We start from the raw sequence: 22,908 nt of genomic DNA on the forward strand, positions 1-22,908 counted from the left end.
TTTTGGTAACATTTTAATTTCAGTTTTCCACATGACATGTTTAAGGCTACAAGATCAAAGGATAATTTTGTACATTTACCTAACTTTTATTATGACCACAAGATACAAAAATTTCTTTATACTCTTAAATTTCGTGTCAAATTAAACTATATCATTTTTTGTAAAACGGAAAAAGTATTAAATTATATTGATAGTAAAAATCTCTTTAACCATTCTCTCTCTGCCCCTCTCTCCCTTCATTGTATATGCTTATAAAATGTAAACATTCCACACACCAAATCCTCAAACAAATTAAGTAAGAGAATAAAAATGAGGAACCAATTGTATTTGTTACTTTTAAGTGTTTTTATGTTGATCACTTTGAATAAAAGTGTTCATATTTTAGCTCAAAATTACATTACTCTTGAGAAACCAAAACATACACATGGTGATATGCAACAAATGGAACAACCATTATCTGCAATTCAAATCCACAAAACTATTCTTGCACTAACTAAATTTGCCTCCATTCATGTTCAAGGACCTAAAATTCTTGGCTCTAAGGTAATTATTTTTCCTCTTATTCTAGTGTCAAAGCCGAAAACTTCGTTAATAATGTTCAAGATTTAGATATATGAGCTTAACGAACGTTCGATTATAGATTTTAAAAGTAATTTCTATAGTAATTTGTGTTTCACTAAAAAAATTTAAAAACACTTTTTGAAAAGTTATTATTATTTGATCAAAGCTTTTTAAAGAATACTTCCAAGCGTATTTTTTTTTTTGAAAATATTTTGTTAAAAAACTTCTATTACTCTCCCTTTTCCCAAAAGTTTAACCAAAAACACTACAATTTTTTAAAAATTTAACATTTTTTTTAAAAAAACACTTCTAAATCCTCTATCCAAAAACTTGGTTAAACATACAAAGAAAATATCTGCCGCTACAAAATATATTTGAGGACAAAATATCGTCCACGTGTCTATGGAAACTACCTTTTATCACAAAAAAAAAAATATAGTTAACTCCTTCAAAATTTTGTATCATCTTTTTATTATTCTAGTAGTATAGTATATCATAACAAAACGTTTTGCTAAAAATGTACACTACGGGTGTGTTTGGTAGGAAGGAAAATATTTTTCCTCGAAAATAAGTAAATTTTAGATTTATTTTTTCATGTTTGGTAGGTGAATAGAAAATATTTTTCGAAAATAATTTTTAGTGTTTGATTTATGAATGAAAAATGTTTTTTTAGAGACATCTTTTATTTTTACTATAGTAGAAAATATTTATGAAATTGAAAATATTTTTTAATTTTTTTTATTTGGGGTGTTGGTGGGGGGGGGGGGTGAGGGTGGGGATGGAGTGGGGGAGGGGGCAGGCAGGAGGGGCTAGGGGTAGTGAAAAAATAAAAAATTGAGCTTTATAGTATTTTTAAAAAACAAAAATAATTTTTTTGGAGGTTGGGGGGGGAGGGGGAGGGAGGAGGGTAGAAGTTTAAAAATAAAAAGTTAAAGCTAAAAATATTTTTAAAAGCAAAATTAATCTTTTCGGGAGAGGGTGGGGTTGGGGGGCGGGGGCTGGCCGATGGTGGGTGAGGGGTCAGAGATTGGGTGAAAAAATTAAATTTTGAAATTGAAAATATTTTTTTAAAATTGATGCTTTTTCCAAAAAAAAAATGTAATTTGAATTAAGATGAGAGTTTTGGACAATATTTTTCTTAACTTTTTGAAGGGAAGTCATCTTCTTTAATTTTGAGAAAAATGAGTTGATTTGGAAAGTATTTTCCAAAACTTTTGTCCCAACCAAACATGACAAAATTATAAAACATTTTTGAAAAAATATTTTCGTTCATACCAAACACACTCTGCGTGTTATTTTTCTTAAAAAAATAAGACAAAAGAAAAACCTCTTTAACCAATCAATTATTATTTAATTATTTAATATGTAAATTGAGATAGAGAAAAATATTAAAAGTAACGAATAAATAACGATCCGCTATTTTCTTTTAACAAAGAAATATAAAAAAAGTAAAATTTATCTGCTTTTTTTTTTTAATTTTCCTCTCACCTACCAAAACAAGAAGCAAAAAGTAGGTATATAATATAACAAATCAATAAATACATTATATATTTTTGTAAGTTCAATTTCAAATTCAAAGATTTATTAATCTATAGAAATGTTATTATATATTTCAAACTCTTATGCCACAAACTCTTATAATTATTAAATGCACATAATTATTACTCTCTCTGTCCTATTTTATGTGACACTTTTTGTTATTTGAGTCAAACAGTTTAACTTTGATTAGACATTTACACATGAAAATTTTTATTTTTTTGAAGAATTTTATATATTTGTAAACTACGTAAATAAGTCATACTAATTAATAATTCAAAATGTTAAAAGAATTTATGAAGAATTTACGGTCAAGATAGATTTATTTAAATCTCGAAATGCGAAAAATGTCATATAAAATAAGACGGGAGGGAGTATATGACTGTGATGTGTATGCTTACTTTATTATTGCACTTAATTATAATAATTTTTTTAATTATTTTTTAACATAATTATTTAATGTGTATAAGTATTTATCCAAAGAAAAAATTATTCTTTCTTCCTTTTGATAAAAAAATTGGATTTATAATATGTGATATTTGTATGATGATATTATAGGGTGAAGATTTTGAATGGGTTACAATAAACCTAAGAAATGCAAATCCCACAGATGATGATTGGGTTGGAGTTTTTTCTCCTGCAAAGTTCAAGTAAATATTCTTTATCCCTTATAAAAATTCTATATTATTATTATTATTATTTTAAAAAGGAAAAAAATCAAAAATACTTTCACACTATGTGAAAAAAAATAAAAATATCATTTATTTATAATTTAATTTAAAAATGGCTTTTACTGTTCAATAATTTAGTTTAAGAATGTTCCCCGTTTTTATTTTTAAATTCATATTCTTTACGTATAGCTTTATTATTTTAAATATGGCTATATTTAAAGAAATATATCAATCTTTTTAAGTTCGTTTAAAAAAATACATATATATATATATATTAATAATATTATTTTAAATTTTCATGTAATATATTTAAAGGCATAAAATTTAATAGATATTTTGATAGGACATTAACTGCGTTATGAGTTGTATAATATCTTTAGTAGATATCCATAAATGTAATCAAATAAAGAAATATGAAAATTACATATAAAAAATGTTACTTTTCCTGTTCTTATTTTCATGTTGTTCTAATAAAAAATAAATATATCCTAATATTTGTCATAGGAAAATATTTGATATCTTTTTACTATTTTCCAATGGTAAGATTTATTCAAAAATTTAAAGGACAAATAAATATTCTTATAGTAACTGCATTTTTGTTTTTTTGTTGACATAAAGAAGACCAAAAAGAATAACTTCTACTTCATATAAAAATTCAATATTTGACTCTGAAAAATTTTAAATTTAATTATGTAATTGCACCAATTTTTTTTTTTGTTAATCTAATTTACAAATAAATGTTTTAATTGCAGTGAATCCATTTGTGTCCCAGTTTCCAAAGATGAAAAAAAATATGGAGCTCCATTTTTTTGTACTGCCCCCTTAAAGGTATCTCTAAATTCATTTCATACGTGTTATTTTTTCGTATTCGTTTAAATTTACATGATAATATTTATTGAATTTAAGTAAAAAAAAAAGTGTTATTTTAAAATTATTTTTACATTATCTAATCATTTTGGTGGTTGAAATTTGAAAACATGTACTTCAACAATTTGTTGTTTATTTCATCTCAAACGACAAAATTAACTACATTCTAAATATGGCAACAATTTGAATTTAAATTTATGTTGATATATTTGATTTTAATTTTATTATTTTTGGTGTTACAGTTCAAATATGCAAATTACCAAAATGCCAACTACACAAAGACTGGGAGGACTTCATTGAAATTTCGTCTAATTAATCAGCGTGGGGATTTTTCCTTTGCCTTCTTCTCGGGCGGTGTGTCAAACGTAAGTTAGTTGGTAGTTGAATGTTTTTTTTTTACTTTGATTATTATATTATTCTGTTTGTTTTCATTATTTCGTTTTTTCTTTCAAGTCTAAGAGTGTATCAGAAATAACTTGTTTATCTCTATGAGGTAAGCGTAAGGTTTGCATATATTTTATCCTCTCTACACTGCACTTGTGGAATTACACTGGACATATTTTGTACTTGCGTCTGATTCTCAAAAAATGTACTGTTTTTTGGAGGATCAGACACGAACCCTTCTGCATTTCAAATGTCTTAGGGTGTATAAAAAATAACACGTGTATCTCTACGAGACAAGTAAGGTCTGCATACACTGTATCCTCTCTAGACTACACTTGTGGAATTACACTCGACTCTTGACATGTTGTTGTACTTGTGTCAGATTTTCTAAAAATGTAGTACTATTTTTGAAAGATCTAACACAAACCCTTCTGCATTTCGAAAGTCTGAGCAATATAGGGTTTAAGTACTTTGGCTTGTATGCTATAATATGTGTGTTTACTTCATTCTAGTGATATGTAGCAAACTGAAATCTGTTGGGAATAAATCCGTAACAGAAATAATATTTGCAGTAATAAATGCAACAAATGCGGAACACAACAATGCGGTTAAACAACGAGAATAAAAGAGAAATAATGACACCAAGATTTTACGTGGAAACCCTTCTAAATAAGGGAAAAACCACGACCCGAGAGGAGCAACGAATATCACTATAGTAAGGATTTTACACTTGTATGTCTGAGTAAAACTCCAAAGACCACTACACATTCAAAAGAAATAACACTCTTTTGATTTTTTCACCTCACTACAATATAGCTCACACTCTCTATTTTTCCTCACAGATTATTTTCCTCTATGATGCCTCACTCTTATTTTCTCTCCTTTGTAATTCTTTTTGGTGTACTTAGAATGAAGAATTCTCCTCCCTTTTATAGAGAACAAATACACTACCCTCCAAATGTGCTATAGAAGAAAAACATTTTTTTCTTCTTCATAGCTTACCTACTCTACCAAACTTTGAAATTGGCACAAAACAAGTTTTTCTTCTTTACAGATTACCAACTCTACCAAACTTTGAAATTGGCACAAAGTTATTCAAAGTTTGGTACATGGGGATGGACCTCACAATCTCCCCCTCCAGACCCATGCACCTGAAGGAGGTAGCTCCAGGTTTCTAGCTTGAGTACATGCCGACAAGTTCTTTGCATAGCTCAAACTTGTCCCTTGATACCACCTTGGTCAGCATATCTGAAGGGTTTTCAGTAGTAGGGATCTTCATGACCTGCATAGATCCGTCCTCTATCTTTTCACGAATCCAGTGATATCTCACGTCGATATGCTTCGTCCTTGCATGATACATGGTGTTCTTGCTCAAGTCTATTGCACTCTGACTGTCACAATAGACGACATACTCCTTCTGATGCAATCCAAGTTCTTGAAGAAATCGTTTCAGCCATACCATCTCTTTGCCAGCTTCAGTAGCTGCAATATATTCTGCCTCAGTTGTAGAGAGTGCGACACACTTCTGCAACTTTGACTGCCATGATATAGCTCCCCCTGAAAATGTAAACAAATATCCAGTAGTGGATTTTCTATTATCGAGGTCACCTGCCATATCAGCATCAGTATAGCCTTTCAAGATTGAATCAGATTCTTTAAAACACAAGCAATCTCTTGTGGTACCTCTTAGGTACCTGAGTATCCACTTAACTGCCTCCCAGTGTTCTTTTCCAGGATTTTCAAGGAATCTGCTAACAACACCAACTGCATGAGCAATATCAGGTCTTGTACACACCATCGCATACATCAAACTCCCCACTGCTGAAGAATAAGGAATTTTAGTCATTCCCTCTTTCTCCTCTTTTGTTGTAGGACACATCTGTTTGCTCAACTTCAGATGACTCGCAAGAGGCGTGCTAACAGGTTTAGCACTCTTCATGTTGAAGCGTTCTAGTACACGTTCAATGTACTTCTCTTGAGATAGCCACAACTTTCTTTTTGTTCGTTCTCGAACAATCTTCATCCCTAGAATTTGTTGTGCTGGGCCCAAGTCTTTCATGTCAAATGACTTGGACAAATCTTTCTTCAACTTTGCAATCAGCTCTTTGTCTTGTCCTTTCTTTTCTTCGAAGCCTTTTACAACCAATCGAGCTTTGTACCTCACCAACTTGCCATTTCCATCTTTCTTGAGTTTAAAGACCCACTTGCACTTGAGTGGTCTTTTTCCTTTTGGAAGTTCAACTAGCTGGTATGTGCCATTTTTCTGTAGAGATCCCATCTCTTCGTGCATGACTTTCATCCATTGGCTCTTTTCTGGATGAGACAACACCTCCTTAAGACTTTCTGGCTCACCTTCATCATTGATAAGGACATACTCTGAGGAAGGGTATTTGGTTGATTCTACCCTTTGTCTTTCTGATCTCCTCAGAGGTTGAGATTGTTCTTCTTCTGGGTACTCCATTTGCTCGGTATTATCACCAAGTTGTTCCCCCTGCTCAACAATCTCATCAGGTTGCTCTTCATGCTCAACAACTTCATCAATCATACTTTCTGCACTTATGGGATGGTTAGAAGAAGAAGGAATGGTAACAAGATTAGGGACTATACCATTCTTTTTCTTGGCCTTCTCGGATAGATCATCAGCAGTTCCAACTTCACTTTCTCGAAAGATTACATCTCTACTTCTGATGACCTTCTTCTTCACAAGATCCCATAGTCTGTACCCGAACTCTTCATCTCCATATCCGATGAATATGCAAGGAACTGATTTATCATCTAGCTTGGTTCTTTGCTCCTTCGGTACATGTGCAAAAGCTTTGCAACCGAACACCTTTAGGTGCGAGTAAGACATCTCTTTGTTGGTCCAAACTCTCTCCGGAATGTCAAACTCCAACGGAACTGATGGACTACGATTGATAAGATAACACGCTGTCCGAACTGCTTCACCCCAGAATGTCTTGGGTAATTTAGCCATTCTGAGCATGCTTCTCACCTTCTCAACAATGGTGCGATTCATTCTCTCAGCTACACCATTGTGTTGTGGGGTTCCAGGAACTGTCTTTTCATGTCTGATTCCATGGTTTGAACAGTACTCTTCAAATTCTCTTGAAGTGTACTCACCTCCATTGTCGGTTCGGAGACGTTTTAGCTTTCGACCTGTCTCTCTTTCTATCAGAGCATGAAACTTTTGAAATACTTGAAACACCTGATCTTTGGTTCTCAAGATATAAACCCACAATTTTCGAGAAGCGTCATCAATAGAGGTAACAAAGTATTTATTACCTCCTACCGATTCTATCTCCATTGGACCACAAACATCAGAATATACCAAATCAAGTATATTCGACTTTCTTTCAGATGATGTCTTAAATGAGACTCTATGTTGTTTACCAAATAAACAGTAGTTACAAGATTTTATCGTTGTACCTTTGGCAAAAGAGATGAGTGACTTTTTGGAAAGAATTTGCAATCCTTTCTCGCTCATATGACCCATTCTTTTATGCCATAAATCTGCAGAATTTTCTTCGTGAGCCGCATTTAATTCACCTTGACATATTTCTGCATTTGTCCTGTATAACGTGCCACGAGCAACTCCTTTTGCAATCACCAATGCCCCTTTGGTGAGTCTCCATTTTTTATTTGCAAAGTAGTTCTCATATCCATCTTGGTCCAAAGCAATTCCCGAGATCAAGTTCATCCGCAAATCAGGTACGTGGCGCACATCTTTCAACAGTAATGTGCATTCAACATTTGTTTTTAAGCAAATGTCTCCGATCCCCGCAATCTTTGAGTAACTTGTGTTACCCATTTTCACATTGCCATAATCACCGGCTACATATTTGCAAAAAAGATCTCTTACCGGTGTGGCATGATAAGATGCTGCTGTGTCGACCACCCATTCCGACTCTATACCTGCCAAGTGCATGCATTCTTCTTCCTCATTTATGAGGAGAACAACATCGTCATTATTTTGCACCATGGCAGCTGTGTTGTCATCATTCTTTTGGCCGCTGCTTTCCCCTTTGCCCCTTTTTAGATTTGGACAATCTCTTTTGAAGTGTCCTGGTTGATCGCAATTGTAGCAATTTCTGGCCTTTGATTTTGATCGGACTTTGGACTTTCCACGAGCTCCGGATCTACCATAGTTACTTGAGCTTCTTTGGTAACTTCTGCCTCTACTTTCCGTGATGAGAGCCTGTCCGTGATTTTCAGGCCTTTTTCTCATCTTCTCATTAAGCAAAAGGGCTGATGTGACATCCTTCAACTCAATAGAGTCCTTACCATGTAAAATGGTTGTTGATAAAGTATCGTAGGAAGATGGCAACGAGTTTAGGAGCACTATGGCTTTATCTTCATCCTCGATCTTTACTCCGAGGTTTGCTAGCTGCGTGATTAGTCCATTAAGTACATTTAAATGAGACAAAAAATTTGTACCTTCATCCATATGTAGTGCATATAACTGTTTCTTTAGATACAATTTATTTGTCAGCGTTTTGGACATGTATAGATTTTCTAACTTTGTCCAAATGCCACATGCACTCTCTTCATCGACGATGTTATTAACTACATCATCTGTTAAGTGCAATCTGATTGCACTAGCAGCCTTTTCATCCAATTCTTCCCAATCCTCAAGTTTCATGAATTCGGGCTTTTTGGATTTGCCGCCTAGTGCCTTATGCAAACCCTGTTGGATGAGCAAGTCTTTCATCCTTCTCTGCCACATTGAGAAACCGCTATCACCGTTGAATTTTGCTACCTCGTACTTTACTCCAGACATTTTTTTTATTGAGTATAGTACAATGAGCTGCAAAAAATATTTCTGTAAATGAGCAGAACCTGTGCTCTGATACCAATTGTTGGGAATAAATCCGTAACAGAAACAATATTTGCAGTAATAAATGCAACAAATGCGGAACACAACAATGCGGTTAAACAACGAGAATAAAAGAGAAATAATGACACCAAGATTTTACGTGGAAACCCTTCTAAATAAGGGAAAAACCACGACCCGAGAGGAGCAACGAATATCACTATAGTAAGGATTTTACACTTGTATGTCTGAGTAAAACTCCAAAGACCACTACACATTCAAAAGAAATAACACTCTTTTGATTTTTTCACCTCACTACAATATAGCTCACACTCTCTATTTTTCCTCACAGATTATTTTCCTCTGTGATGCCTCACTCTTATTTTCTCTCATTTGTAATTCTTTTTGGTGTACTTAGAATGAAGAATTCTCCTCCCTTTTATAGAGAACAAATACACTACCCTCCAAATGTGCTATAGAAGAAAAACATTTTTTTCTTCTTCATAGCTTACCTACTCTACCAAACTTTGAAATTGGCACAAAACAAGTTTTTCTTCTTTATAGATTACCAACTCTACCAAACTTTGAAATTGGCACAAAGTTATTCAAAGTTTGGTACATGGGGATGGACCTCACAAAATCTTCAGTATATATATTAATATAAGCGGTGGAACACTATTACAACTCTAAGATTGTAATTGCAATAATCAAACTGTCGAATTACAATGAAAATGTAGAAATAAGTAAGTAATGATAGAGATAAGAAGCTTAGACTTTAGAATCGGGATGAGAATACAGAAATGTCTTTGCACGATAACTCATTCAATGCCCTCTCATAGTGATGCCATCTTCTATTTAACAATACCCTCAGTATGGATCCAAATTATTCTTTGTGAAGGCCTGACCTTGTTGCTTGTATTGGGCCTACTTGTCCCGAAACCTATCTATGTGATATACTTGTTCGTATCGTTATGGGGCTGGAGCTGATCCATAACAAGATCATTATAATTCTTTTTGTTCTAGTGTGATGGATATGGACTAATAAAATTCATGTTTGTTACAGCCAAAGTTGATCAGCATCTCAAATTTCGTTGCATTTGCCAATCCAAAAGCGCCTCTTTATCCGCGTCTTGCTCTTGGCAAGTCATGGGATATTGTAAGTTTTTCACTTGCTAAACATATTAGAGATTCGTGTTCGTATCATGAGGTTAACTTATTTATATTTTTCTCCTAGATGACGGTTACTTGGACGAGTGGTTACAATATAGACGAGGCTGTTCCATTCGTTGAATGGGGTTGGAAGGGCCAAGAACAAAAGCGCTCCCCTGCAGGGACACTCACATTTCATCGGAACAGCATGTGTGGTATGACGACAACAGATTGATTTTTTCCTCTGTTTTTTTTTTTCTGATTTAAGTTAAAGATAGAGTAGGAGAGATAAACTTGTTGAATAATGTTATGACTTATGAGCGTGTTTGTAGGAACACCTGCAAGAAGTGTGGGATGGCGTGATCCTGGATTCATACATACAAGTTTCCTCAAAGATTTGTGGCCAAACATGGAGTAAGTTATTTTTTATGGCTCGTTGATATTTCATCGTTGACATGTCATACACCATTTTGAGGTCTTATTTTGTGAAATTTCAGGTACACATACAAGTTAGGTCACATGTTAAATAGTGGTTCAATTGTTTGGAGCAAGCAATATTCTTTTAAATCTCCTCCTTTTCCGGGGCAAGAGTCATTGCAACGTATCGTGATATTTGGAGATATGGGGAAGGTAATATAGTAACAATATCAGTTGTTCTAACACAATATATATCAAATCAATCATATATCTTCCTTTCTAAGCTTTGACGAATGTAGTTTTCCTATGTTTGTTGTTTCAGCAAGAGCGCGATGGTTCAAATGAATATGCTAATTATCAGCCAGGTTCACTTATGACAACTGACACCCTTGTTAAAGACCTTGATAACATTGACGCGGTTTTCCTTATTGGAGATCTCCCCTATGCAAACGGATATCTCTCACAATGGGATCAATTTACCGCGCAAGTAGAGCCAATAGCATCACGAGTACCTTTCATGATTGCAAGGTCTGTTCATCATTGTGATTGTGGATAGTTTGCTTTTAAATATTTTGAAATCTCATTTAGCAAACAAAATTTGTTCTGCAGTGGTAATCATGAAAGAACTTGGGAGAATAGTGGATCATTATATAACGGTCTAGACTCGGGTGGAGAATGTGGTGTACCAGCTGAAACATTATACTATGTTCCCGCGGAAAACAGAGCTAAGTTCTGGTATGCAGCTGATTATGGGATGTTCCACTTCTGTATAGGAGACACTGAGCATGATTGGAGAGAGGGCTCTGAACAGTACAAGTTCATCGAGCAATGCTTTGCGTCAGCCAATAGACATAAACAACCTTGGTTGATTTTCGCTGCTCATCGTGTTCTTGGTTACTCATCCAATGAATGGTATGCTAATGAAGGTTCATTTGAAGAGCCCATGGGAAGGGAGCATTTGCAAAAACTCTGGCAAAAGTATAAGGTTGATATGGCATTCTTCGGGCACGTTCATAACTATGAAAGAGTTTGCCCCATTTACCAGGTATATATATATACACATTTTATACTTATTTCACTTAGATGTATTGAAAGACCATTCATTTTGTTGTATGTCAAAAATTGTTGTATGGACAGAATCAATGTGTGAACAAAGAGACATCACACTACTCTGGCGTAGTGAACGGAACGATTCATGTTGTTGTTGGTGGAGGAGGAGCTCATTTGAATAGATTCACTACCATTAACACGACATGGAGTTTGTTCAAAGATTATGACTATGGATTTGTGAAACTCACAGCATTTGACCAATCTAACCTTTTGTTTGAGTACAAGAAGAGCAAAGATGGTAAAGTGTATGATTCTTTTACAATCTCAAGAGACTATAAGGATGTCTTAGCATGTGTCCATGATGGTTGTGAACCAACTACTTTGGCTAGTTAAACTCAAATATGTCTTGAAGTGTATGTGCCGATTTAACCAACCGGTACCTTGAAGCCTGCTGGCCCGACTTATCTAGATTCGCGTTGAGTGAATCCATTTAGTTTGTTCTAGAACTAGTAGTATTTAGATCTTGTCTCTTTTGCTCTCTTATTATGCTTCTTTTGGCTTTCATATTGCCTCCTTGTAAGTGGATGTAAACTGGCACTTTTTCTTAATAAAATGAAGCAAAGGGGCATATTTTGTGAACTAGTTGTGGATTTATCTTGTCCACAAGTGAAGAAACTTTGCAAACTATTATGTCTTATTGCTCTAGTTGAGTCGATTGACTATATCAGAAAAATCCTCTTCACCTTTACGAGTAGAAGCAAGAATGCTTACACAAAATTTTCTTCATATTGGGTATGTTATACATTGTTACCTACTCTATATGTAATATTGCATTAGTCATAGATTTATCAGAAAAGAACATGTGAAGGTAGAGATAAGGTCAGCATACAGATCATCTTTTTCAAACCATATTTATAAAATTATATTAGGTATATTGTTGTAAAAAAAAAAAAAATAGTTCTTATATAGAACAATCTACATATGTGCAATGGCTCCTATCTAATTATTATTTAAATGGTAAAATTTTGATTGCATGTAGTGCCATAATTTTTAAATTTCAAAATTTTGAACTATCAAAGGTGAATAAATTAAATTAAAGATGTTAAGTACTTGTTAAACTTAAATTACAAAGCATATCTTTGTTATATATATCCTATTGCTTTCTTATTCTCTATAGTTCAAGAGAAAGGGAAAAAAATATAAGATGATAAAGAAGCATGAACATTAATATTGTTCCTTGTGACATTATTATTGTAACCACACCCAATCATGAGAACAAAAAAAAAAAGAATCTAGTTATAAAAATATTTCACTATGAACAAGTAAAATCGCTTTTTTACCATCCAAATCCTCCCTAAAAAATTGTGATAAAAAAAATATATTTGAAGCATATGATTTTCGTTTAATTGTAATAATGATTCAACAAGGAACATTTTGAAAAAGCATAATACATAAATATGCTTTTTAATTTGTTTCGAATTACATTTATGTCTTTCAACTTTGGGTGTGCACAAGTAAACACTTAAACTTGTATAAAGTTGAACAAATAGACACACATGTCCTACATGTCATTTTTGTCCTACATGGTGTATTACGTGTATTTTGCCATGTAGGACTCATGCATTTATTTATTTAAAAGTTAGATAGTTAAAGGTCTGGTTGTACATTATGAAGATTGGAGGTCAAAGTTAAAATTTAAAGTCAAATTTAGGATTCAATTGTATTACGCCTTTTGAAAAATTGACATGTGAGCTATTGAACTTTTTTTCTTGCTTTTTGAAAAGTAGAGACAAATAAAAGGAAATAGGGTGTATTGGGTCATGTGAAATAATTGTACTGGTCTAATTGGATGTTTTGTTTTTTTTTAACGAGTTGGAAATCAAAATAAGCCACAAAAATATAAAAGTAACCAAAATAAGCCACTATTTTAGTAAGTAACTAAAATAAGCTTAGTGGAAGAAAAAGTTCCACTATATCCAATAATTTAAACGTTTTCCGTTAGTTTCATAATGTTTATTTTTAATATATAACAGAACTTTTTCTTACACTTTATAAAGTGGAGTTTTTTCTTCCACTTTATAAAGTGAAACTTTTTATTCCATTTTATAAAGTGAAACTTTTTATTCCACTTTATAAAGTGGAACTTTTTATTACACTTTGCAAGAAAAATATTTTTCACGTCTTGAATAAGCTTTTTCAGTGTTGTCATATAAATTATATTGATTTGATATGTCATTAAAATGGAAAAAATATTTCATTATGTATTTTTATTATTTTATTTTGAAAAATCTATTTAAGGACGTTTATACATAGTCGATAGCACCTACAACATAAAGTCTTCTATATTTGTTCATTTCAATCTAAAAAAAATATCTTCTACACCTAAAGTTAAAGTTTCAATTTATTGGGATGGCGAAATTATACATGACGGAAATATCATTTATTATAATTGTCCTCACAAACACAATGCTAAATATCCAATAAATGTCCGATATCATAAATTTATCTCATCAATTTATAAATGAATGGGTATAAACAGTACAATTATAATTTGATTATAGCCGAAAAATACCCTACTTCATTTTTATCACATGGACAAGTAAATTTTGGAGAGTGAATTATATATAATGACGAATCGTTGACCGACTTTTTAAGGGTTCCAAATCTATATATATATATAAATCTGAATATCAATCTGCTGATGTGGCATGCCTCAATGGCCAGTATTACTATATATCTATTTTTCCATAATTTTTAATTTTTTTCATCTTTTTTCTATTAAAATATCTGTTAAAAGAAAATATATTCTTCCCTCATTATGAGCATTTAACCAAATAATGAATGTTAATTTGATCATAAAGTTTAGAATTAAATTAATAGTAACGTTCCTTAAAAGGAATGTATCTACCCTTTCAGTTTTTCAAACAACAGTTACTTATTTTTAATTTGTACATATAATTGCTTTTAATATGTATTAATTTTTGAGTTATTTTATGTTAATTAATTTTGTGTCTTTCCATACTCTATGTATTAGTGTTATATATATATTGGGATTTCTTTTTTCTTTTTATGTTGTAACTTGCTTACTCTATTTTGCTTTTAATTAGATTGTTAATCTAGCATATTCTTTTTTTTTACGGTATTGATCTAATATAGATGGTTTGATGATAAGGATTTTTTTCCTTTTTATGTTGTAGCTTGCTTACTCATTTTGCTCATAAGTAGATTGTTAATCTGACACATTATTCTTCTTTTTCAGTGTTGATCATTACTCATATGGATGATTTGATGATACGAAATAAAATTTGAAGAACGTGAAGTGTAATATATTTCAAGAAAAGTTGCGAATTGATTAAATTGGGTATAATTTTTATTGACTAAAAAATATCTTATATAGATTGGGATTTCTTTTTTCTTTTTATGTTGTAACTTGCTTACTCTATTTTGCTTTTAATTAGATTGTTAATCTAGCATATTCTTTTTTTTATGGTATTGATGTAATATAGATGGTTTGATGATAAGTAATTTTTTTTCTTTTTATGTTGTAGGTTGCTTACTCATTTGCTCCTAATTAGATTGTTAATCTGACATATTCTTCTTCTTTTCCAGTGTTGATCATTACTGATATGGATGATTTGATGATAAGGAATAAAATTCGAAGAACGTGAAAATGCAATATATTTCAAGAAAAGTTGTGATTTGATTGATCTGGGTATAATTCTTATTGACTAAACAATATCTTATTACATATTTTTATAATACTAATTGTGTAGATCTGTTGAACTCTATATATATAAAATAAAGTGGAACATAGACGAATTGATCTCATACTTTCTTGTAAGACTGCCATTATAATTTATCTTTATTTTTACTTTTCATTTTTTTCCCAATTTTAAATATATAATCTATTAAATAAAAGGACTTATAATGGCTATGGATGTGTATATTAATATATGAGTAAATACATTTTTAATTAGTTTTTTTGTCTTTTCTTTGTCTATTACTTTGTGCTACACATAGATCAGATCTGTATCATATCCTAATGTAGTTTTCTTAATCTATATATCTTGCTTTCAGTTGGATTGTTAGCATGCCATATTTTTTTCAAGTTAGATTTCATATAGAGACAATTTGATGATAAATGGTTAGGATTTACAAAATGTGGAATGTGATTACTTTCAAGAACATGACGAACTAATCAATTTGAATAAATTTTTTGTTGACGAAAAAAAATCTTGTTCCATGAATATTAGTCTTTTCTACACAATATTCTTTTTTAAAAAATTTAAATTCTTAAATTACTTATGATTATAATTCAATGAATCATATCGTCAAAAGAAATTAGGTTAGCAGGTTCAGATCAAGTTGATTGAAGGTTCTTTATTGATTATCAAAAACTTTAAAATTGTTGAAGTATTGACAACTACCACATGTAAAAGGATTCAAAACATTTCTTGAGAGGTTAAAAAATTAGAGATGACAAAGTTTGATTTTACAACACATGCAAAGAAGAAAAAGACACTACTAAAAATCATTCAAATTTTAGTTAATTATCCGTCATATATTATTAATTACGATATCTTTTACAAACTTTTCTTCAGATGCTACTAATTAAGTGTTAGCAAATATTCACTTTCTTAGTGAAGTATAAATTAATTTCAGCTATTAACATTTTTCTCTTTTTAAGCTACAATCATTTGTCTTATAACATTCTTTTTTTTAAAAAAAATAATTATATAAAGGATAAGGTACAGTAATACTCATGGACAAAATAATACATAAACAAACACCCACAAAATTGCCATTATTAATTTGTGATGTTATAATCAATAAAATATATTATTTTGTGGAAATACTTATTTATTTTGAATATGAGCCGAGAAGTAACAGTAAAAAGAAGGATGTGAAAAATGAAGGTAAAGAAAAGACAAGGATTAATGCGTTGTTTAGTGTAAAAATTGTGAATATTACAAAGAATAATTGTTTCAGAATTTAACTCTCAAGAAAATAATGTTTCATGATCAAAATGGTAAAAGGGCGACGATAAAAAAAAATTCAACAAAGAAAAGAGAAAAAAACAATTTTAAAATATAGAAAAAAGGAAAATAAAAATTATACAGCAAAACTCATTAAAGAGATGCTGTGAAAAAAATCAAGTATTATTGTTTACTTTCACATGCTCAAGTAGAGTAAATATATTTTTATCCCATTCGATGGCATAAGGTAATATAAGGGATCAATCTTTCTTCAAATTATATTACACTTTCAAATGATACAATTTAATGAAAAGCAAATGGTAACTATCAATTAGATTAAAATTTAAATTTTAATAAGTGATAACTATTTCAAAAATTATCACCGTGCAAAGCGCGGCTAAGTTCACTAGTTACTATATAGATCAAATCAAGTCAACAATACTTGGAATCTATGTTAGGAAGGAGCCTAAGATTAGTCAACAACGTTCTCCTTTATCAGTCGATGTTCATCCCTAATTAGAAAATCATAATAGCATTGATGAATTTCCGATAACTCAATCTACTGATTTTCCTAAAATGGCTCATTATCAAAATACTCTTACCGGCCGATATGATTTTGATTTAAACAAAACTATCAATGATAGTGATCGGTAATGCTCAATTATTATATTCAATTATTGTTTGTTGATTTTGTCAATTATTTATTAATTTATATTATTTATTATTCTTATTATTATATATTTTGTAGCGGTTTACCTCAGCAAGATAGGGATATTGCTTCAAGTTATGGACTAAATAATTATTTTGGTTAGTCCTCACACTTTGAAATGACGGAAAATGTTGGGACATCCTCAAATTTTCATGTCTCGCCTACTTTTGACGCAGATGATTATCGCTATGTCTAACACTTATTTTTTTAAGTGAATTTTTGATGCAGATGACCATCTTCAAAGTGATTTTTTTTTTGGAAGCCATGAAAAGAAAAATGAGAGAAGGTGAAGGTGAAAATGAAAAGGTAATTTTTCATAAATTGGAAGATTTTCTTCCACTTTATAAAGTGGAATAAAAAGTTCCACTTTATAAAGTGAAAGAAAAAGTTCCGTTATATATTAAAAATAAACGTTATGACATCAACGGAAAACGTTTAGAAAATTGGATATAGTGGAACTTTTTCTTCCACTAAGCTTATTTTAGTTACTTACTAAAATAGTGGCTTATTTTAGTTACTTTTATATTTTTGTGGCTTATTTTGGTTCCCAACTCTTTTTTAACAAATTAGATACGTTTAAAAAGTATTGAGTTTTTATAGTACATTAATTTTATGAGTGAAATATAGAAAAAATGTTGCTATAAATGGTTCATGAATTATGACAGTAGGTCTAAAATAGTTCTTTAATTATAAACTTAATGAATGAAAATTTGCATCATTAATCGAATTGCGTTAAACTATATCATTTTGTTGAGCTTAAATTATCTTGACTCTGTATAGCTCTTCTAACCTATGAAATATAATGAATTAAGTGAAAATATTTACGGAATTCTAATATAATAAAAGTAAGTATCTTGGCTAATTAAATTCAATGTGTCTAGTCATTTTTCTTAGGATTCATTTGGTCACAAAAATTATTCACTTTGATATTGTTCCTTGGAGCATTGTTATTATTACAACCTTATATAACCATAACCAATCATCAGACAAAAAGAAATAGTATAATTTATCAAAATAATTCACTATGAATAAGTTAAATCACCTTTCTACCACCCAAAACTCACGTTTAAATCTTGTTATGAAAAGAATGAATCTGAAATAAGATAAATAATTAAGTATCCTTACATCTCCTTTTCGAGACATGAAATTTACATATCTTAAAAATCAGGAGACATCTTTGATTCATTCTTTTCCCACAACCTTTGATTAATCGTGAGTTTTGAAAGATAGAAAAATAATTTTACTGAAATATAGTAAATTATATTGATAATTAGACTATCTCTTTTTGGGTCTAATGTTTGGCTATGATTATATAAGGTTGTAGTAATAATTATGCTACAAGAAACATTTTGGAAAATTACAACTGAGCTATTGAACTTTTTTTTTTTTTTTTTAGCCTTTGAAAACTAAACAAAAGTTAATAAAAAAAATAGAAGGAAATGTGGTGTATTGGGTCATATGGAGTGTTTCTTTTTATAGATATATAATAATTGTACTTGGATGCATCTTTTTTATGTGATTTAACAACTTTGGTACAAGAAAAATGTTTTGAATTTTTAGCATCAACATTAATTTTGTGAGTGAAATATCTACCGTTCATTTGAAGTAGATGAAGTAATTGATCAAAGAAAAAATGAACAGAAAAATACACACTATAATAGGTGTTTGACCATGTATCATCGTAAAAAATAAAAAAAAAGTAACTTTTTTTAAATGTAAAAAATAATGTTTGAAGTCGTATTTTATTATGAAATTATATAAAAGTGTTTTCAAACTTTGTGAGTGTTTTTTAAAACAAATGAAAATAGTAAAAACATAATTTTTCAGAATTTTATGATTAAACATGATTTTCGAAATTAAACTCAAAAATAATACGATAAAAAATCATGATCAATCACAAAGGTCTGCTGTAAACTTACCAAATGTGTGTCTGACTTTGTAAAACAAGTGGAAAAGTTCCATGACTAGTTTTTGGAAAAAAGGAATATATATATATATATATATATATATATATATTAAAATTATTATTTTTCTTTTTTGTGATAGACCAGTCTAATATTTTTTAAAGTAAAAATACTTCACTTTTCGTGCTTGTGTCAACACTAAACCATTGTGGCACCCATGATTATGTACAACATTACAAGAAAATAAAGCAGTAAAAAACAAATTGGAAGTTAAAATTGTATAGAATAATAGATATTCTAAGCTATAGTCCTTAATTAAATAGATACATACAAGCATTAAAATGAAAAATAATTCTACTATTTAAAAACATTGTACGTACATGGCAAGTGAGACTTGTGAAAATAAGATAAAACTAATAGCTACATCGAATACAAACCCATTGAAGCTTCTTCGTATGATGATTCAATACAAAGTTGTAATACATAAGTATGTTTAATTTATATCCGAAATTTTAGAAACACACTAATATTATACTAAAGTCATATTACCCCTGAATTTATTTAATAAATAATTTTCTACCCTTTTTCGATCTACGTGACACTTACTTAAAAAAAAAAGTCAACACGTGCTGGACCCAAAAGATAGTGCCACGTAGGCCGAAAAGAGATAGAAAATTATTTACGAAATAAGTTCAGAAGGTAATAGAACCTTAATATCAATAAATATGTCTCTGAAATTTCGAGCATAGATTGGGAGGTACTTATACATTTTCCAATTGAATATTAAAACTTAAAAGGATAGATTTGTTGCACGAAAGTAAGATGTATATAAGAGTGTGAAACACAATTACAATCAATAATAAGGATTAGAAGCTCTATACCAAAATAAACACGTATTATAAATTTTTTTAAAATAAATTTGAAACAGTGTTTTTCCTTTATTAAATCATAAGTATAAATAATTAAAAAACCTTCTTTTTTTTTCTTATTTATCATCTAATGGAAATTACGTCATTTAACAATGTCTTTCTCTTATGCTATTATGGAGTAGCGATAAATTTTAAATTTTTTAAACAATGATTATTTTATTCCTTATTTATTATGGAAATGCAAGTCTTATTTATTCGCATTTAATGGATTAATGGAGGTATGAATATTAATAATGCTCATTAGATGCATTTAATTTTTAGGTTTGAATTTAAATTATTCAGGTTTACCGACCTACTAAATCCACTTGTTTTTTTTTTTTTTTAAAAAAAGTCTCTTATGAACAAATCAAATGTGTAGAAGATTCTTATCAACATTCAGACTTATTTAATAAGTTATAGAATAATATACCATCATATATCTTGCTCTTTGTGTTCCTTTTTTCTCTCTCACAACTACAAACTCTCTTTTTTCAACGAAACATCATTTTTTCTCTTTTGAATTCGTAAATTTTCATAATCTTTTCAAGTATATTTTTTATATATTAATAATTTTCTTGCGATTTATTGATGTGTGTCAAGAACACTTGTTATAACAATATTTTTGGTGTATTGAAGTTTATCAAAGTTTTTGAATGAAATAACTAGCCATGATTAAAAACAATAACTATGTATATACTTGAGGTCTCTTATTATAATAATTTTGTTTTAGGCCAGTAACCTTATTGAGACTCTTCGATGATCAAACCCGTTTGTGAAATAACACTAATATATTGTTGAACTATGTACATACTTGAGGTATATTTGTTATTTGTAGTTTTGATAATTTGATTAACCTGGGACCTGATCCTTGTGTAAATTTACACACAACTGCCAGACTGTAAAAAATACAATTGGTTGGTGCACAATCTCGAACTGAGGTAGAAACCTTGGCCAATGACATGACCTCAAAAAAGTTGCGACTCTTCTTCATAAATATTACTCCCTCGTTAAGTAATAGAGTTATTGCTTAGTTGTGAGATTAGTAACTTCTTCTCACTCTGTTTGTAATTGTGTTTCACTTTTGCTTGAAGACATTAGTGAAAACAATTGAAAATCTTGTGTGACAGATCGTGATTTTATTCTCTTGAGCAAGGAGGTTTTCACGTAAATTGCTTGTTTCCTTATTATTTACTCTTCTGCACTATTCTTGTTGTATCAAGGGACCTGGTCCATTGACTGATAGTGGACGCATACATTCTATTAGTTTTATTAACATTTAGGCCACCAATTTTATTGAAACTATCTATTATCAAATCCTTTATGATATTACCATAGACATATTATTAACAGCTCTCCAACTTTGAGTGTATATAAGTAGATATTTAAAGTTATATAAAATTGAATAAGTAGATACACATTTTCTACATGACATAATACAAGTCAGACGCCACATATGATAGAAAATATTGTCAGGTAGGGTGTTATGTAGAAAAAATGTGTCTATTCGTTCAATTTAATACAAGTTTAAGTGTCTACTTGTGCATACCCAAAATTAAAGGTTATAATTGTCAACTGACGCCATGTTAACGGTATGTTTATATATTATGCCCATAATATTATTGTTGAACTATGTATATACTTGAAGTCTTGAATTAGAATTTTATTTTAGGTCACTAGTTTTATTGAGACTATTTAATCTTCAATAATCAATATGATCAAATTTGCTTGTGAGATCACTATTTATATTTTAATATTCAAAAATATTTATTATTTTTTTGTATATAGTTTCGACATTAGTACTATAGTAACTTGTCCTTGTAACTTTAAGTTTTTAGTAAAATTACTATAGAACTTTTTCTATGTTTTTAAATTTTAAATTAAACTAAGCTAATATAGTAGTAATATTTTTGAGAATTAAATCAAGGTATTATATTGCAACAAATGACTAACATTTTCCCACTTTTTTTTAAAAAAAGAAGACCTTTTTCTAAAGTTATATATTTATTGTTGAACTATATATACTCTCTCACTAAAATTTTATTTTATACAACTAATTTTATTAATACAAATTTTATCAAACTCGTTGGTATAAATGATTTTCTCCCAATAATAAATAGGCTATAATGATTTTGGAAATGTAAACTCAATTCAAGTCCCCCTTCTTCTTCTTGCTTTATTTATTGTTGGTCATATTTCATTTCTTATATAATTATCATTTTTTACGTGACATAATATAAGTAGGACGCCACATATGACACAAAATTGTCAGGTAGTATGTCATGTAGGATGAATGTGTTTATTTATACAATTTTATACAAGTTTAAATATTAATGGTCATTAATAATGTATTATGCCCATGTTATTATTGTTGAGCAATGTATACACGTGATATTTTATAATACAATTTTATTTTAGGTCACTAATATTATTGAGACTCTTTAATTTTCAATATGATTGCTTGTAAAGATTACTAATGTATATATTATTATTGTTGAACTATGCATACACTTGAGATATCTTTGTTTCAGGACACAATTAATATTCAAAAATATTCAATATGTCCTTGTATATAGTTTTGACATTAATAGTATAGTAACTTGTGTTTCCAACTTCTAAGTTTTTAGTAAAATCACTACAGAACTTTTTCTATGTTTTTAAATTTTAAATTAAACTAAGCTAATATAGTAGCAATATTTTTGAGAATTAAAATCAAAGTATTATATTGCGAAAAATGATATATTCTTTTTCACATAAAAAATGACCTTTTTCCAAGTTATGTATTTATTGTTGAACTATGTATACTCCTTAATAAAATTTTATTTTCATGCAATTAATTTTATTAATTCTTTTTATCATCAAACTTGTTGGTATAAATGATTTTCACCCAATAATAAATAGGTTACAATGATTTTGAAATGTAAATTCAATTCAAACCTCCCTTCTTCTTCTTGCTTTATTTATTGTTG

The 22,908-nt window shown here is 30.0% G+C and overlaps 1 protein-coding gene across 1 annotated transcript; it reads left to right on the forward strand.

The window, feature by feature from the left end:
• Nucleotides 1-216: 216 nt before the first annotated feature.
• Nucleotides 217-12,084, forward strand: LOC101256393 (nucleotide pyrophosphatase/phosphodiesterase-like). Its single transcript, XM_069286697.1, has 11 exons — nucleotides 217-543; nucleotides 2,656-2,747; nucleotides 3,521-3,596; nucleotides 3,878-4,000; nucleotides 9,893-9,985; nucleotides 10,064-10,193; nucleotides 10,311-10,392; nucleotides 10,476-10,608; nucleotides 10,718-10,923; nucleotides 11,005-11,440; nucleotides 11,533-12,084. The coding sequence occupies exons 1-11, from the start codon at nucleotides 310-312 to the stop codon at nucleotides 11,836-11,838; spliced, it is 1,911 nt and encodes a 636-aa protein (XP_069142798.1). The 5' UTR covers nucleotides 217-309; the 3' UTR covers nucleotides 11,839-12,084.
• Nucleotides 12,085-22,908: the final 10,824 nt, after the last annotated feature.

This window comes from Solanum lycopersicum, chromosome 7 (assembly GCF_036512215.1).
Source record: "Solanum lycopersicum chromosome 7, SLM_r2.1".
NCBI classification, from domain to species: Eukaryota; Viridiplantae; Streptophyta; class Magnoliopsida; order Solanales; family Solanaceae; genus Solanum; species Solanum lycopersicum.

Excerpts from the sequence above, each read along its gene's own strand:
- LOC101256393 (XM_069286697.1), top strand. The coding sequence starts at position 310 with ATGAGGAACCAATTGTATTTGTTACTTTTAAGTGTTTTTATGTTGATC. Across the intron at positions 9,986-10,063 it reads TTGGCAAGTCATGGGATATT|ATGACGGTTACTTGGACGAG; the intron begins GTAAGTTTTTCA and ends TTTTTCTCCTAG. Across the intron at positions 10,393-10,475 it reads GATTTGTGGCCAAACATGGA|GTACACATACAAGTTAGGTC; the intron begins GTAAGTTATTTT and ends GTGAAATTTCAG.